Source organism: Megalobrama amblycephala, linkage group LG4 (assembly GCF_018812025.1).
Source record: "Megalobrama amblycephala isolate DHTTF-2021 linkage group LG4, ASM1881202v1, whole genome shotgun sequence".
Classification (NCBI taxonomy): Eukaryota; Metazoa; Chordata; class Actinopteri; order Cypriniformes; family Xenocyprididae; genus Megalobrama; species Megalobrama amblycephala.
The window spans coordinates 56,053,895-56,071,892 of NC_063047.1; the positions used below are offsets into that span (position 1 = coordinate 56,053,895).

The following is a 17,998-nucleotide window of genomic DNA, read 5'->3' on the forward strand; positions in this document are numbered from 1 at the left end:
TATTATATTATATTATATTATATTATATTATATTATATTATATTATATTATATTATATTATATTATATATTCTCCAAAATGCTGATCCTCTGTAGGGTCACGGGAGGACAGGAGCATATTATATTATATAATAAATTAGCTATACAAAGAGTACCACAAAATACCACAAAAAGTGCACACATTTCCATGTCTTGCTTCAGCTTTAAACAACTGAAAACTCCCAGTTCAACATTTCAGCAAAGCAGCTGATTCCAGACTGACCATAAAAGCACAAGACTCCATTTTCCTACATAAAATGATTTTATTGTTATTGTCAAGTTTAAAATGAGACTACTATACAACCAATGTATCATAAATGAAAAAAACAAAAAAACAATGTGTTGACTAACAGTAAACAGAGTATCTTTTGAAATGTCTAAAAAATATAGATTTTAACCATAAAAGTAAACAAGGATCTCACTTCCTCTATGACTTGTAAGCTGATATGTGTTACTTTTTCGGTTCCTTCATTTTACATTTACTAGATTTAATTCCTCTTTTTATGGCAACATCCTCCATGACCAAAAATTTCCTCATGAAACTCTAACTATAACATTATCAGTAACGTTACCTCATGTACATTACAATAATTTTGCATTTCCACCAGAGCTATAAGAAAAGAAGAAAAAAAAAAAGAATATATATATATATATATATATATATATATATATATATATATATATATATTTTTTTTTTTTTTTTTTAATACAATATTTCAGTAGACTTGGGGTGATTTTCTTACTGTTTAGTGATAGTTTTAAGAAGCTCATATGTCCAGGTACATAAGTATACATGTGGAGACATTTTGAGTTACACAAACATTATTCGATCACATAATTCATGCCTTTGTTGTTCACCATGAATCATTTCCTATGAACCCAGTTTCTTTTTTCTTTTTCACTTTGTGTTTTGCTTCTTTCTAGTTCACAGTAGCACACACCCCCCTCCTTTCGCTTCCACATAGTTGGGATCCAGGTCATTTGGGAGTTTTCCATTTTGTCCCCAGATGTTAAGCTCTCCAAACACGCCTGTCTCGATCATCTCCTCCTGCCATGGAATTGGTACATTCCCAGTTGCAAACTCACAGTAGAAGTCATTGTCTTTGTTGTCAATCACAACACCTTTGACAGTGCTGAATGCTCCCACATCATCAATGTCCTTGGCATAGACCATCTTTGGATCCGGAACAAAAGGAGGAGGAAGCATACCTGTGTGAAAGATGAAAAAAAAATTAAAGATGATTTTTTTCAAAGTGTTTAAATTATAATACCCGGAAAAGGGAAGTACAATTGTACAGTGATGGTATAACATGGTCATTTGTTATTTATCTTATGATTTTATGATTATCATATTCATATACTATTATATTTACATATTGGTACTTCAAAGAATACTATGTCCAAAAAACCTTGTAAATAACATGGTACTTTTTTCATAAGTGGTCTATGATGCATATTCTGCCCTAACTAAAACTCTAATGAACCATACCAGCCTCTAGTCTCCCCCAGTTGAGCTCTTTAAAGAAGGACTGGTTCTTCAACTCAGCACACTCATTGTTCTTAAAGCCAAGTCTCTTGTCTGGATCTTTCTCCATCAGTCCTTCACAGAGGTCTTTGAGCTCCTTACTGAAGGTTGGGGGGTATGAGACAGGGTCATTCAGGATGCGGCGTGTCACTTCATTGTTGTCCACCTATGATACAGAAAAGAAAAATAAAACAGTGTAAAGTTTAGTTCACCTCGAATTGCTCTTATTTGATTTCTCTCACAGTCTGATAATCAATAACTTCAGATTGGTCACTGCAAATCACTGTCAGTGTGAAGGCCCCTTAACAGAGAGCCAAAGTATATGCATGAGTGTGTATACCTGCTCTCCACGACACCTGAAAGGTCCCTTGGCAGCAACCATTTCATACAAAGTGACCCCAAGAGTGAAGTAATCTACAGTGTAGTCATACTCTTTCTTCTGTAGTAGTTCTGGAGCCATGAAACCTGAGGAAGAGACATACAGAGCCTGTTACTTGCGTCTAACTAGATCCATCATTACCTTTCTCCTTCCTTCTTTCTCCTTCAAGACGAAGCTGTCGGAATGCAACTCTCCCTGTTGAAGTACGCCTCTCAAGTGGACAGTGCTTTTTTCGCCCCTCCCCTTCAGCGTTCTGGTGACGAGGAGGATGAAAAGAGTGTTGTGCAATCAGGGGACCTATCTAGCTCCCAGAGGGATGCGACACATACATCTCTTGTGCCTGGGTTGCTCTCAAGTTGAGATGGCACTGGATAGACCAGTCTGTCCTCACTGAGAGAAGATGACAGTCGGGGTCTTGCACACTAGGATCTCTATTGTGCTAAGTGCTGTTGCTGGCCTTCACTCCTTCATTTCTTCCTACCCCATTGTGGGAAAGGAAGCAGTGGCAGCCACATTAGGGAGTCTCATCGAGCGAGATCAGGCCCACTCAATGCCCATGTGTTCCCCGGTCACCTGAGTCTCTGCTCTCATATGCTGAAAACAGTCTTCACCCCTCTGATGGAGCTCGCGAGCAGATCTCATTTGACGCTTTGAACAATGACCCCATGAAGAGGAAGCTCCTCGCAATGAGATGAGCAAGTCGGTCGCAAATCCTGCAGATGTTCTGCCATGGACATAGCTCTTCGGGCTACAAAGAGGACCACTCAAGCCATAGGCTGCAGCATGGGCAGTTTAGTGATCCTGATCCAGCATTTGTTGCTCACCGTCACAGAGATGGACTCTTAAAACATGGCACTGTTGGTTGCCTCTTTAAGTCCCCATGGCCTCTTTGGCAATGCTATGGGCACCTTTTCAGAGAGGCTCTTGGAGTCTCAGAAGCAAACTAGGGCCATGAGCCACTTCTTGCCCAGATGCGCCGGAGTTGTCCCTCCCACACGCTTTAGATCACTGTCCGCCCAGCGATTGTCTTGGCAACCTGACAAACCTGCCACCACCGCTTTCTCTTCTCCCCTGTCTAGTGTGAGCGACAAGCCGAAGTTCAAGGTGGCTAATCTGAGAGGCTGTTCATCTGTCCCCTTGCATGTTGCAGGTGACAGTGTGTGGGTGTTGTGTTGTCTTTAATAAAGAATGCAATTATATCAAAACAAAAATTGCCTCAATATCAGAGCTATTTTCCTAATTTCACCCCTCCATGCTCACATGGAATAACTAAGGCCCTGCTCCCTAGATGCGTCCTACAGAGTGTAAGCCCCATACCTGTTCAAGCTCACAGTGTGAGCAGCCCTCCGGCTCATGTCCAGTGGTCTACTGAGCACAGAGCATATCCTTCCCACTCCATTTGAAATTAGCAGTTTTCATCCAAAGTTTCATATTTAACTAAATTAGCAAAATTGGAATATGGCATAAAACATTTGCAAATGAAGCACCGTTTCCATCCAATTAGTTGAAGAGAACTAAATCGTCACTTCCTGATAAACTAGCATTAAATACCACTTAGAAAAGTAGAAGAAGCTGTATATAATGATTTTTGTATATAACAAATTATTTGCATCTCAGAGCACGTACAAGAAATGCAATAATGTTATCTTGCTTTCGGAGGTGGATGCCTGCTGTTTGGGAATGCGGTCATGTAAGACAGTTCTGGGAGGGAATTATTCTGAACCACTTCAGAATGACCAAAACAGCATTTCAGATTCTGTGCAACGACATCGGTCTGCTGGTTATTCCAGTTATGCCGTCCCATCACGCAAAGTCACATTACTTTTTTGAAGCACATAGAGGAATTTATTTGGAAAATGTGTTTCTAGTAGTTAATGCCTATGTTTTCTTATCAGATAAAAAAAATGTATCCGACTTATTTGAGTACATACGTTTTTTTATGTGCATTTTTAGAATTGATGTACATCTTGGTGTTTCTATCCAGTGTTTTTTATGCGATATCACAAAATGTGCATAAAAATTGGTGGATGGAAACATAGTTATTGACATGGTGCCCTACCTCAGAGTAACGAGAATGTGTTGCATGAATGTGTGCTGTACACTGCCGGCTGTGTCAAATTGGGTGGTAAATATGATTTTAAAAAGTCTATACGCTTCAGTTTTCATGCAGACCACCCTGCTTTGGTGGTGTGGTGACGTCAGCGATGTCGGACCAGGACACCCAGGTGCTTCAGATGGAAATCCACTTGCTCCTCGCCAAACAGGCGATAGAGGTGGTACCCCCTCAGCTGAAGGAGAGTGGCTTTTACAGCCGATACATTCTGATCCGAAAAAAGATGGTGGTCTTGCTCCAATTCTGTTTAATCATGGCCCATTCTCAGGATATGCTGGCTCATCGCTTTGTTCAAGCCAGGGGGGTCTTTGACTTTGAAGTATTTTCAGAAGGTGAGGGGGTTGATGGCTGCTGTATATGAGGGTGCTATGCCTTGCAGGGTGTGGCTGATCGGCCAGATGCATGTCTTAGTGTCTTGAGGCTGCATGAATGCACTGGCTTCTTGGCAGTCCATGATCCCGGCTGCCTGAATTGCAGTGCGGACCTGATGTCCAGTTCTTCTGTGGCCAGTTCCCTGCTGTCTTAAAGGGTTAGTTCACCCAAAAATGAAATTTCTATCATTAAGTACTCACCCTCATGTCGTTCCAATCAGAAAGGCTTCTGAACCACACATAGGCAGCAATGTCATTGCACCTTTCAAGGCCCAGAAAGGTAGTAAAGACATCTTTAAAATAGTCCATGTGACTACTTTCATTTTTGGGTGAACTAACTCTTTAAGCGAAAAACAACATTTGGCACCCCAGGTCAGGGCTGTGGAATCTGCATGTTTGGTGTGTCACAGCAAGTGATGAATATTATAGTGGAGGCTAGGGTCCGTTCCACAAGGTGCCTGTACGCTCACAAGTGGAACGTATTTGTGGCCTGGTGTGAATCGCGAAATGAATCCCAGTGGTTTGCCCTGATCCTGTCATTTTGTCATTTCTGCAGGACCGACTGAACAGTGGGCACACACCTTTCACACACAGTGTGCATGGCTGTCATTATGGCAGATGTTTAAAAGCCATTTTTCAGGATGTGATATTATATCCAGAAGACCATGGGTTGTACCTTTGAATCATGCTATCCTCTTTATTAATCATATATTTATGTTTTATTTTTGAGTATATAAATTTAAAATAGCTAACATGAAAATAAAGAACTATTTAACACTTCTATTGCTATTCTATTTCTATCTTCTATTGCAATAGACATACAGTAAACTCTCTCAAAATACACTATTTTAGAAAAAAATAATAATTGGAATTATTATATATTTGTTGCATCAAAATAAACATTTAGATATTTTTCTTTGTGATTGAATAATTAATGCACAAGATGGTTAAATCGTGAATTTAAATATCTAATTTAATATATATTATTTCAACTTTTTTTACTCTCATGAGTGAAGTTCAGTGAAGAATGTATGTGTATTTTTTGTTATTAATCTGCATTGTTTTGTGCATAATAATATACTTTTATTTGTTTTAAATAGTTTAAGAAGCATTATTTTTTAATTCAGTATTTTACAGCAACACATATGTATTGTACTCATACATACAATACAGCCAGGACTGTCACTAGAGGGGAGAAAGGTGATGATGATTCTTTCAATACCATAAGACTTTTGTTCATCTTCAAAACATAAATTAAGATATACAGGACAAGTCTGTCCCTCCATTGAAAGTCCATGCAACTACCACTTTCATGCTTCAAAAAATTCATAAAGAGACTGTAAAACTAATCAATATGAATTCAGCAGTTTAGTACAAATTTTCTGTAGAAAATCAATTGCTTTCTATGATGAACAGATTTAATTTAGGCTTTTATTTTATTCTCATATAAACATTCATCAGCACACACATAAGTTATGGTAAACAGAAGCTCAAGCATGTTCGCTTGACATGTGAGAACCACTGACTGAGGTTCATTCTTGTGTGTTGCGCAGCACGTTTGAGCTTCCACAAGAAACAATGAGGTTTGTTCTCTCACGTGTCTAGCAAAGTACAGTTGAGCTTCTGTTTATGTTCACAGATCAATGTTTAAATGTGAACAAAAGCCTAAATTAAATCTGTTCATTATATGAAGCGATTGTGTCTCTTCCGAAAATTTGGCCTAAACCGTTCAGTTCATATGGATTAGTTTTACAGTCTCTGAATTTTTTGAATCGTCAAAGTAGTAGTTGCATAGGCTGTCAATGGAGGGACAGAAATTTATCAGATTTCACTAAAAATGTCTTCATTTGTGTTTCGAAGATGAACGAAAGTCTTGCAATGACATGAGGGTGAGTAAATGAAGACAGAATTTTCATTTTTGGGTGAAGTATTTTTTGCTTGACAAAATGGTACTCAAACCAATAAATTTATTTTAACTTGGGTTTTCTGAGTAACAAAGGCAAATAACTTAAGTAAAGTTAAGTAAAGTTAAAGTGTTCAAAAAACTTTTAGATTTTACAGTATTAATTTGACTATTACTTTAGGTATATTATTAGTATTTTGCATGATTGTGCAGGGTATTTATTTGAATTGGACCAAGATACAGTAGATAGATAGATAGATAGATAGATAGATAGATAGATAGATAGATAGATAGATAGATAGATAGATAGATAGATAGATAGATAGATAGATAGATAGATAGATAGATAGATAGATAGATAGATAGATAGTAATTTAAGTCTATGTACAATCGTACATTAAATGAGCAGTTTCAAGTCTTCTTTTTTAAACTCAGTAACACAGATCGGGACCTCCAAAGTTTGATTATTTTGTTGTTATGCCGCTCTATTCGAAAACTCCGATGCGAGGGATGTTATTTTAGAATGTACTTAAAGGTCTTTGACCTGGGGTTCCAGCATATCCCTGTGTTTTGTCTTTTCCTGGCGGTAATTCAACAGCCAACCCCAAATCAGACAGACGCACATGTCCTAACAAAAACAAACAAACAAACAAACAAACTTTCAGATAAGGTGAAGCAAAAAGTGAAGAGGCAAGCATTTGGCAAGTGTTTCAGTGTATTTCTCACCTGCATCATCCAGGAGGACGTTTTCTGGCTTGAGGTCTCTGTATACAATCCTGTGCTGGTGCAAATGCTCAAGCCCACAGACTATCTGAGCTGTGTAATAACAAGCTCTTGTTTCATTAAAGCCTGGATTCTTCTCATCCACATTATACATATGGAATCTAAAGTAGAGAACAGGAGTAAGGGTGAAGTTAGAGTTTGGACATAAAGTGATAAGAAATTTTTGACATTTTTTAATAGAATTAGCTTAAAGAGATAGTTCACCCAAAAATTTAAACGATTCCATGATTTACTCACCCTCAAGCCATCCTAGGTGTACATGACTATCTTCTTTCGAACACAATCGGAGATATATTTAAAAATATTCTTGCTCCTCCAAGCTTTATTATGGTAGTGAACAGGGGGCATGTTTTGAAGCCCAAAATAAATGCACCATCCATCATAAATATATGAATATAAATAACTAGCTTCCATACTGTTATTAACTGTTAATAACTGTTAACACTGTTAACAACTGTTCGCATACTGTGCAAGTCGACTTATGCCACAAGAGTAACCCCTAACTCATTGTATGACGCAGGATATAGGAGTATTGTAATTAGTTACAATAGTTATTTTACTTTATAAAGTTGTAAATATGACTATTTTTCTTACAAAAACCCATCACTTCATTTCAGAATGCCTTTATTAACCCCCTGGAGCCATATTGATTGTTTTTTATGATGCGTGGATGCATTTTTTGGGGCTTCAAAACACGTTCCCCGTTCACTACCATTTTAATGCTTGGAAGAGCAAGGATATTTTTAAATATATCTCCAATTGTGTTAGTCTTAAAGAAGATAGTCATAGACACCAGGTAAATCATGGGATAATTTTCATTTTTGGCTGAACTATCCTTTTAAAGGGGATCAAGCAGTTTTAAAACATGGTAGATAGTTTGTTGCTTGGTACAAGATGGCTTCAGCTAAAAAAACAGCAACCATGTTCATATATTGAGATGATGACTGGAGGTGATGACTCTATTGTGGATGCTGGAGCACATCTAACATTTTTCCAATTTTCATCGGTTTTAAATAGAGAATGTTATCCAAAAATTTTAAATGCTTATGTGCACATGACCTTCTTTCCTTGTGAGCTGAGCCCAGAGAAATCGGGTTGTGACGCAAGCAGACACTACACCTTCACAATATCAATGCTGCCGCTCAGATTATCTCCACAGATTATGCCGGATTAGGAGGAAAGCTGCTACAATTCTTACAGAAACACAGCACACATTCTGTACAACATTACATTCAGAAACATTCTACTTGCTATTTTCAGAATTGTTCTGCAATATAAAATATATAAATATACTAGAAATATTTTAAATAAAGTACAGTGGTTTTAACTTTTTTTTTTTTTGCATGGTGTTATTTAAAGTACTTTGGAGAACTATGTAAATCCAATGGTATAGCAATGAGCAGTATTACCAAAAGCACATATTATGTAATGAGTCATTTTAATGATATTTAATACAGTTTAGTTATTATTTATATTCTATCCCTTAACCCTAACCTTACCCCTAAACACAACCCTCACAGAAAACTTTCTGCATTTTTACATTTTTAAAAAGCATAATTTAGTAGTTTTATAAGATGTTTTCCTCATGGGGACCAAAAAAAAAAAAAAAAAAATGCCCCTACAAGGTCAAAAAAAAATGTTTTATTATTATCCGTGTACACGCACACACATACACACACTCAAACATAGATATATAATAACACCTGAGGTCTCCTCCATTCATGATCGTCATGACCAGGCAGAGGTCTGTTTTGGTCTGGAAAGCATAGGCCAAGGTCACAATGAAACGACTGTGCACTTTAGCCAGTATGCGCTTCTCAATAATAGCACCCTATGGGAAATCAAGGAATGAGAAATGTTACAACAGAAAAGAAAAAAAAAAAGATTAAAGAGAAAGACTTAAATGTTGGCCACATTTAGTTATGCATGTTAAAAACGTTCTTAAAAAGTTATAAATGGGCCAATTATAAGCAAGAAAATTGGTGACAAGAATGAAAGTTCCAAGCAAGAAAGTATAAACAGTTCTTGGTTGAGACTATAAATGTTAGCAAAAGGTTAATTCCATTTAGCCTGCTAATGCCTTTACAGGCAAGTAGGTTAGCCCCTTTTGCTTCCCTTGCTGAACTCTAGTTTTCATGGTTTTTCACCTTTCTGAATCTAGGCTAAAGACACATCTCTTTAGCCAAGCATTCACATAATACATCTCATAACCTTATACTCTAGTATCTATCAGATCAAATGCACATGATTATCTTTGCTTGAAATGTTATGAATAGCAGCTACGCTGATTATTTTCCATTTGCTTTTCTGTTTAATCTCTGGATGCCCATCCCAAGGTAACTAGAAACTACACCAGCTCCCGTTTGGATCCAGCCTTTGATGCCCCAACACACGTGAAGAGATGACTCCAAATCTTGAGAGGACTCAAGATGATGCAGACTCTGAATCAACATACACCAATGCTAAATTTTCAATATATTATAAACATTATGTTCACAACTTGTAATAATTACTTCAATGAGCTCATTGTTACCGCCCAGAATGTTAGCTAACTACGTGATGTACATTTCTGAAATACACTACTTGGATACAGTCAGCTCTGATAGCAGAGCACTTTAAATTATAATGTAGACACATGCATTTTCTGTAAAGCTGCTTTGAAAAGATATGTTTTGTGAAAAGTGCTATACAAATAAATGTGAATTGAATTGAATTGTTTTGTTTTACTGTGGACATTACTGTCAAATTCCAAATGAGTTCTATTCATTTAACCCTTAAGGATTCCTTGTCTTTTTCCTTATATGTCTGTCTGCATCTCAGTTGCAGCTGAGCTGCTTTGTGGAGTATCAAGCAGAGCCTGCAAGCCTCTTTGCACTGAGCCAATACACTATGATTAGTGCTGCTTAATACCATGTTCTCAGGTTAAACTAATCTCATGTCTCTACGTGTCTCTTTCCTTTTTTTTCCAGTTGCTCCACCTATGTGGTTAGGCAGGTGCTTTACTTGCACAGTTTTGAGATATGCATACTTATCGAGATTTGAAGTCTGCAGTTTGGCCTTCTATAACAAATTTAAGTCTGGGCATTGGATCAAACCAACTATGGTTTGCATAGCTTAATTTACTGATGAACTAGCTCTCTCCCTTACATCATAACCTTTACGTTTCTTCAACCTCTTCTTGTTCAGTTTCTTGTTAGCATACATCTTCCCTGTCGCCTTCATTTGGCAAGCATGGACCTCACCAAATCCACCTTTCCCAAGCACTCTGAAATCCATGAACCAATCTTCAGTAACAGGCTGGCTCTCCAGCCATTTGAACTGTATGTAGCGCAGAAAGTACATGCTGTCCTTGAAGCCACTGAGTGCTTTAGCTTCCAGGTGGACAAGAAGCTGCTGTTCGCTCTCTTTAAAAAGATCTCCTCGAATGTTCTTGTGGTCCTCTTTCACCCTGCTCACAGCTTTGTCCCCCAGAAAGTCGCAGAAATTCTTGGAGGATGACTCGTAGTATTTGTTGACCATCTTCTGTGCTTTCTTAGCCCGGTCATTTTCCTGGGCAACATTGTAGTCTTCTATATCTTTCCACAAATCTACAGGATTCTTGTGAGCAGGTTCACTTTCCAGGTATTGCTGAAAGAGGCGCTTACCAATTGGTTGGCGTACACACATACTGTTGAAGGAAGAATCCACTGTAGACTTCATATGTTCACATTGTCTGATGTGAGGAAGGTTGAGCTTGGTGCGATATTTTTTGTCACGCATTGTTGCTGCGGCAGCGCTGTCTATACTCCCGCGTGCTGACACATAGGCCGAGTTGGCCACAACAGTCTCCAAACCTCCAATATCCATGTCTAAAAAATAGAAAGATAAAGGAAGAAGGAGTTTTGGGGTTAAACATCTGAACATCTGTCTATCTCATAATCCCACTTGTAATACTTACCATTCAGCAATAGCTCTATTGCCTTTGGCCTTATACTACTTAAGTGTAAATCAAGTCCTTCTTAGTGATATATTTTACAATTGTCTTTAATTAGCTTTAATTAGTATTATTTTGTAGGGTTTACTATTTTGAAATCTTGCCTATTTTCAAGGTGGCCTCAGGGTTAATGTCAAGAAGGGATCAACCACAAACCTAAGATTTACTGACATCCAACAACTGTCTACTGACCTGTCAATGGGGTTAAGAGCAAGGCTTGTCTTCACAAATGATTATCTGCTAAATGAGAAGTAATAATCTCCCTTTTTATCTACCTGGAAGTTCTGTAAAGCAGTGCTACCCTTAAAGGACTGTGCCAGAAATAATGCAACTGCAACATCTGTGTCATGCTGGCAATTACCACAGAAATTTACTTGCACTTACACTGGAAGTCTAGGGGGCAATTGAACAGTAGAGTTTAAAAGCAGAAATGTATGTATGTGTGTGTAGTAGGACCTGAATCCAGGCATACTATATTAGCTATGTTGGAATTGTCATGTGACCTGCTTCATCACGGTTAGCTGCCATTTAGGAATACAATGACTCCTCTTCAATAACATGTTCATCGCAAGCACACTTCCTAATCTTGATGGAAGTATTAGGTCATCTAGGCATTTTCAGTGGTAATCAACCGCATACTGTCCATAGAAATTTACCTGTATTTAGCTCAGAATATTCCTTTAAGATTATTTTATTCATCATTTATAATATGGACAACTGTATTTGTTTGTTTGCAACTGTGCAATGTCATAATATTATACAGCATGCTTTCTGTTCACTTTGGGTGTTAGTAATCTTTGATCCATTTTCAAAGGCGATAGTGTTAAATAATGTGTCTTTACCTCATACTGGCTGAATTTCTCAGTGACCCTGATACTTTCTCATCCAATTAATGCTCACCTTTAATGTTGGTGTCCAACTTTAAAGCTGTGAATGTGGTACAAACCTAAGCAGCATGAAGTAGGACTTCAGCTAGGCTTAGGCTACATCTTATTTGCTAAAATATTATAAATCAGGGTAAAGTTATGTCATTGACTCATTGTCATGTTTTAGTTGACTGTTATGAGCGAGACTAGTGTAAACTGTGGTAAAAGCAAGCCCTGCTTGAGTTATATATCCACAGTAGAGATGCGCAGATCGCAGTTATATCCGTGGACACTGTAGACTTTAATAAAGACACAGAACTCTCATTTCATGGTAATACACAACGAACGTGCATCACTCTTTTACTTTCGTTTTCAACAAAAATATAGTATATGTAGCCCAGCCCCTTCTTAGCTCTTCCCTCATTGTGTTCTGTCTTCCGGTTTGTATTTCCACAGCATGAAGGTAAGATCTTACAGATTTATGAATGAACCGCTTGTTTTAAAATCTACCTGGTCTACTGACATTTGTTATGACATCCACTTCAAACATTACAATGCTCATGATACATTTCATTAACTCTACAAAGTAAATCTACTTTACCAGCTGATTACTCTTCACCAGCGATGCTGGAAGTTCAAAGACACAAGAACTGCTTGCGTCAGGGGCTGGGGGCGGGGTTACCGTGACCAACAAGACACTTGTGACCGCCAATTTTGAAATAGCAGCTAATCGAGCTAATAGCAGCTCGATCGTAATCTCCGTCTATATACAAATTACGGCGAGCCGTGTTTGGATGCCGATGTAGGTTCGCAAAGCCATGAGCATCAACAGTAGTGAAACATCCGCGATTGTTGATAGAAGGCTTGTTCGAGATACATCGGAGCAGCGCGGACCGATTCGGCGGGTGCCGCGGATCCGCGGGAGCGTTTGTAGAGCATACGACTCCTTGTACTTTTCGATCGTTCTCGCGGAGCTTTGATGTCATGAGCCGATCGCTTTGCGAGAAGCCGATCCATCTCAAACGAGCCTGGTGTGTTTGTGTTTGGTGCTGCGGCGCTAGCTTTGCTGTGAAATATGAGACGTATACAGTGACACAAGACCTGGCTCTGTGGTGGCTCTCTAGCCTGTGGAAAGGCAAACTGGTTCTTAGAAGGCTCATCAGTTGAACCAACTCCGAACTAGCACTAGCACTAGCTCTGAACTAGCACCTGTTTCGTGCTGGTGGAAAGGGGGTATCTCTGGCGCATAAGGTCTATGGCTGCATCCAAAATTGCATACTTCTCTACTGTATAGTAGACGAAGAACAGTATGTGACAAAAGCAGTATGTCTGAATTCACAGTATTTATAAAAGTGAGGGCAAAATATACCAGGATGACCTACTTCCGGCGAGATTCTGAAGTACATATGATGGACACTTTACTATCCCATGAGGCCACGGCAGAGGATTTGTGAATGGCAGTGAAGAGACGTAACTGATGCTGGTAGGTCGCGTGATAAGGGCAACATGGCAAATGTAGTATGTCCAGATTACATTCATACTATACACATTTATACTATATAGAACATGCTTTTTTTAGCGGCCATGAAGTAATTTCTTATTCAAAATAAGTACCTACTCACAAGAGTATTACCCCTTTTCCACCAAGGCAGTTTGAGTGCTGGTTCGGAGCCAGAGTCTAGTTTCAAATCAGTTCTTTGTCTTTCGACACACAAAGCACCAGCTCCGAACCAGGAAAAGTGGTTCGTAAGTAGCACCAAAACATTGCTGGGCTAGAAGTAAGAACCGCTTGCGTTAGGGGCTGGGGGTGGGGTTACCGTGACCAACAAGAAACTTGTGACCGCCATTTTTGAAATAGCAGCTAATCGAGCTAATAGCAGCTCGATTGTAATCTCCGTCTATATATAAATTACGGCGAGCCGTGTTTGGATGCCGATGTAGGTTCGCAAAGCTATGAGCATCAACAGTAGTGAAACATCCGCGATTGTTGATAGAAGGCTTGTTCGAGATGCTTCGGAGCAGCACGGACCGATTCGGCGAGTGCCGCGGATCCGCGGGAGCGTTTGTAGAGCATACGACTCCTTGTACTTTTGGATCGTTCTCGCGGAGCTTTGATGTCATGCGCCGATCGCAGAAGCCGATGCATCTCGAACAAGCTTGGTGTGTTTGTATTTGGCGCTGCAGCGCTAGCTTTGCTGTGAAATATGAGATGTATACAGTGACGTAAGACCTGGCTCTGTGCTGGCTCTCAAGCCCATGGAAAGGCAAACTGGTTCTTAGAAGGCTCGTCAGTTGAACCAACTCCGAACTGGCACTAGCACTAGCTCTGAACTAGCACCCGGTTCGTGCTGGTGGAAAGGGGGTATATGTGATTTCAGACACAGCCTATATCTCTTCAGGGAACACCAATCAAGGAAAACATGTGCCTAGAGCACCTCCTAGTGGTCATTATATAAAACAAAAAGGAAGAAACCTACATGAGATATTGCTTAATAACTTAATAACTAACTTCTTTAACTAAAAATAAAAGTGTTTTGCAACATGGAAATATTAATGTGTTTAAAACTTAATTTTTATTCAGGCACTAATTTGCAGACTCTCATTAAGCTACACATTTACGGGGTCCACTTGTTTAAGCAGCAATGGAGGCAAAACAGATCAGAGAGAAATTTCAAAATAGCTAATTAAGAAACAAAACAAAAGGAAGGAAAGAAAGAAAATTAGAAAGAAAGAAAAGTGTGGGAGCATCAGTTAACCAGGACCAATATTACTGGCCTATGTTTTAGGCTATTAAAGGAAGAGTAGGCAATTTGATTTATAAACACTTTTTGTTATCCTGGTTGAAACTCTCTAAATAATAAAACATTAAACTCTGAAGGGAGGGTGGAATCTCATGCTTTCTATTCTAGCTTGCTATTGCTGACAATCTGAAATTGCCTACAATTTTTCAAAATAAGAACCACTTTAACTTTAACTTCACTTTAAATAAATGTTCATTTAAAGGAGCATACCATGTTACCATATCATTACTCTAATGTGACGATTGTGTGCGGACATCTTTAATCTGAGGGTGAGTCTCAATCAGCTCCCTAGTTCAGTAGTCAAGGCACTGATCAGGGAGTCAGCCATTATAAGAGCTGTCTCAATTGCAAAATCCATCCAGTGCACTGGAACGTTCACTCCCTAAAAAATCCCACAATGTATAACAAAAAACAGTAAGCATTGATGCCAAAGACTATAGATGTATATTTATATTTGCATTTCAAAGTGTAATTTGGCAATTTCTCTCAAAAAAATCCTTTTGTCTTTGGTGTGCAATGAATTCTGGGGTATACAAGGCTGCAAAGGATCCATCTGTTGTATCCTTCATTGCACCAATGACATCCTCCATTGACATCCATTTTTTAAAAAAAGCCTCTAGTGTCCTTCCCTTAGCTATTGTTATGCTTTGTTGGTGCTGTAGTCAGTGCGCACGGTGTGTTCAAGCGCAACTTTTTTCCCAGACGTGAGGCGACGCCACAATCGGCTTTCATCAGAGCTAGATCTTTGCTGTTGGTTTGGTGTGTCCCTACCTTAACAGTCAACTAACAGTCTACTACAGTCTACCAATACTCTAATGAGAGTTAGTTGACATGTAGTTGCAAAGTTACATATTTAGTAGATTGTCTAAAGTGGACCATCGACATAAAGTGTAATATTATATGATATTATAAGCTGTGACCCAGCACTGTCCTGTTATTGCATGAGTTTACTCCATTCTTTCAAATTGTGACAACCAAAAATAACATTATTTAGAACTACTACACTGGCAGGAAGAAAAGTTTACATCTTATTTCAAATTTCACAAATGTTTGGGTGTTGAATGCATCAATCAAGCTAAACCATTCAACCAATGTAGTAAGAAAAATGATCAAATATTTTCCTTACTTTATGTGAATTCTAAGTGTATCAATAATTACAAAGTAAGATCTGTTCTCTAGCTAGTCCCTGATGAAGGACAGCAAAAAAAAAAAAAAGCTATTAAAATTATGTTTACTATTATTAGCTACACTGTTTTATTGCAACTGATCTGATTTTTTAAATAATAGAGTAGTTAAATATGTATTAGAATCTAATACTTATTGTGCACACACACAGACATAGATTGTGTTATTACTGACAAACTAGTCCTTTAATGAGACTATTTTAGTAACACATCTCAAAAACTCAGTGACATAGTTATACAAATCATTACAAATCATTACAAATCATATGGCTGAAATGAAATAAGCTTACTGAATAGGATATTTGTTGATGTTAGCTAATCATTGTTAAGAGCCTTATTTATTTGTTAATGACTGCCATTTCTATTCATACTTTTACTCATACACACAAAAGCTAGAGGACATATACTTACACAATTTGTAAAAAAAAAAAAACTTGTTTGACTGTAACTTGTTTGACTTTGTCTAAGCAAAAACATCATGCATCTGTATAGTTTGATTGTGAAATGTCTCCACCATTATTAAAACCAAAGCTACATCTGCACAATATGCACACAGACACAAAATATTTTCCATCATGCTACTGAAAATAATTAATCTTTAATGTCCCTACCTTTAGTTTTGTAACTCTCCCTTTGGTAGAATCCCTGTGACAAAGAAAACCAGTTGTGATTTAAAAGCTTCCTGAATCAAATCCAAAGCATGGGTCCCTCTGTCTCAGAACTCCACAGACCAGGTAAAACCCTCTCTTCTTCAGTAAGCATTGTAAAACTTAGATTGCCCACTGGCACACCTGCCTCCAGATAATGTCATTCAACAGCTTGCCACATTCTTTCTTTCCCTCCCCAGTTTCACTCTTGTTCTGATTGCAAATAAGTGAGGAGAGTAAGGAGGCGCTTATAGTCCATCTGAAATCCAAACTGATAGTTCATTAGCTTGTGTGGATTACTGTCCGTGGATTAGAATGGAAAGAGACTTGTCACAGTCTATTAGTGTAAGTCTGCTGTGGGTCAGATCAGTTATCAAAAGGGCACTGCACGAGCAAAAAGCCCCTGCTCAGGATGTATTAACTGTTGTCACTCTATTTCGTATTTGTCTTGCTCTCTGTCAGAAATCAGCCATTCAGAATCAAAACTGTTGTTCTTAATGCATATGCTTCAAGTTGCGTAGACAAGTAAAATTGTGCCTATAGGCATGAATTTGTTTTATTATAATGCATGCCTATTTATTATGTTTTATTAAATGCATGATTTTTTTTTTTTTAAATCTGACATTCCAGAAATTTCTAAATTAAGTCATTGTTTCACCTTTAGTTTGATATCATATATTTAAAGACAGTTTGGATGAATACCATTAGTTTATATGTGTTGGTCAAAATGTATTTTTGTATATATATACAGTACTGTGCAAAGGTCTTAGGCCACCACCAGCTTTGTTGTTTTAGCAATGTTTTAATGACCATCCATATTTATATATGAACAAAATGGCTTCTTTAAGCAAAAATCAGTATTTAGTGTGACCTGAACTTCTTCCATTTTCTCAAAGAAGAAAATTTGAGAAACTTCTCATCAGATTTTGAAAGTTTTCTTGGCCTTCCAGTCTTTTTCCATTACATTTATGTTTAAGAGAGCCAGGTACCTGCTACTGCTCAAGTGTAAGGGAAGGTCACTAAACACTTGCCACTCTAGCCTATAGAAGTCGTTTTTTTTTCTGTATTTTCTGTTTATGATCGAATAAAGAGAATAATTATATATGGTCATTATACCATTGCTAAAACAACATCTAATAACCTAAGACTTTTGCACTGTATACTCTGTGTGTGTGTGTGTGTGTGTGTGTGTGTGTGTGTGTGTGTGTGTGTGTGTGTGTGTGTGTGTGTGTGTGTGTGTGTGTGTGTGTGTGTGTGTGTGTGTGTGTGTGTGTGTGTGTGTGTGCATATATATACAGCTATGGAAAAAATTAAGAGACCACTCCAAGTTCAGAAATCAATGTTAAGTGGTCTCTTAATTTTTTCCATAGCTATATATATATATATATATATATATATATATATATATATATAGA

The 17,998-nt window shown here is 38.0% G+C and overlaps 1 protein-coding gene across 1 annotated transcript; it reads right to left on the reverse strand.

Annotated features, from left to right (window-relative positions):
* Positions 1–740: 740 nt before the first annotated feature.
* On the reverse strand, positions 741–17,009 carry grk1b (G protein-coupled receptor kinase 1 b). The gene is made up of 8 exons (XM_048190124.1): positions 16,548–17,009; positions 10,260–10,960; positions 8,816–8,943; positions 7,056–7,213; positions 6,874–6,957; positions 1,904–2,028; positions 1,528–1,729; positions 741–1,247 (listed from the first exon to the last, which is right to left on the reverse strand). Exons 2-8 carry the CDS (start codon positions 10,956–10,958, stop codon positions 964–966), a joined length of 1,680 nt encoding a protein of 559 aa, XP_048046081.1. The 5' UTR covers positions 10,959–10,960; positions 16,548–17,009; the 3' UTR covers positions 741–963.
* Between the last annotated feature and the right edge of the window lie 989 nt (positions 17,010–17,998).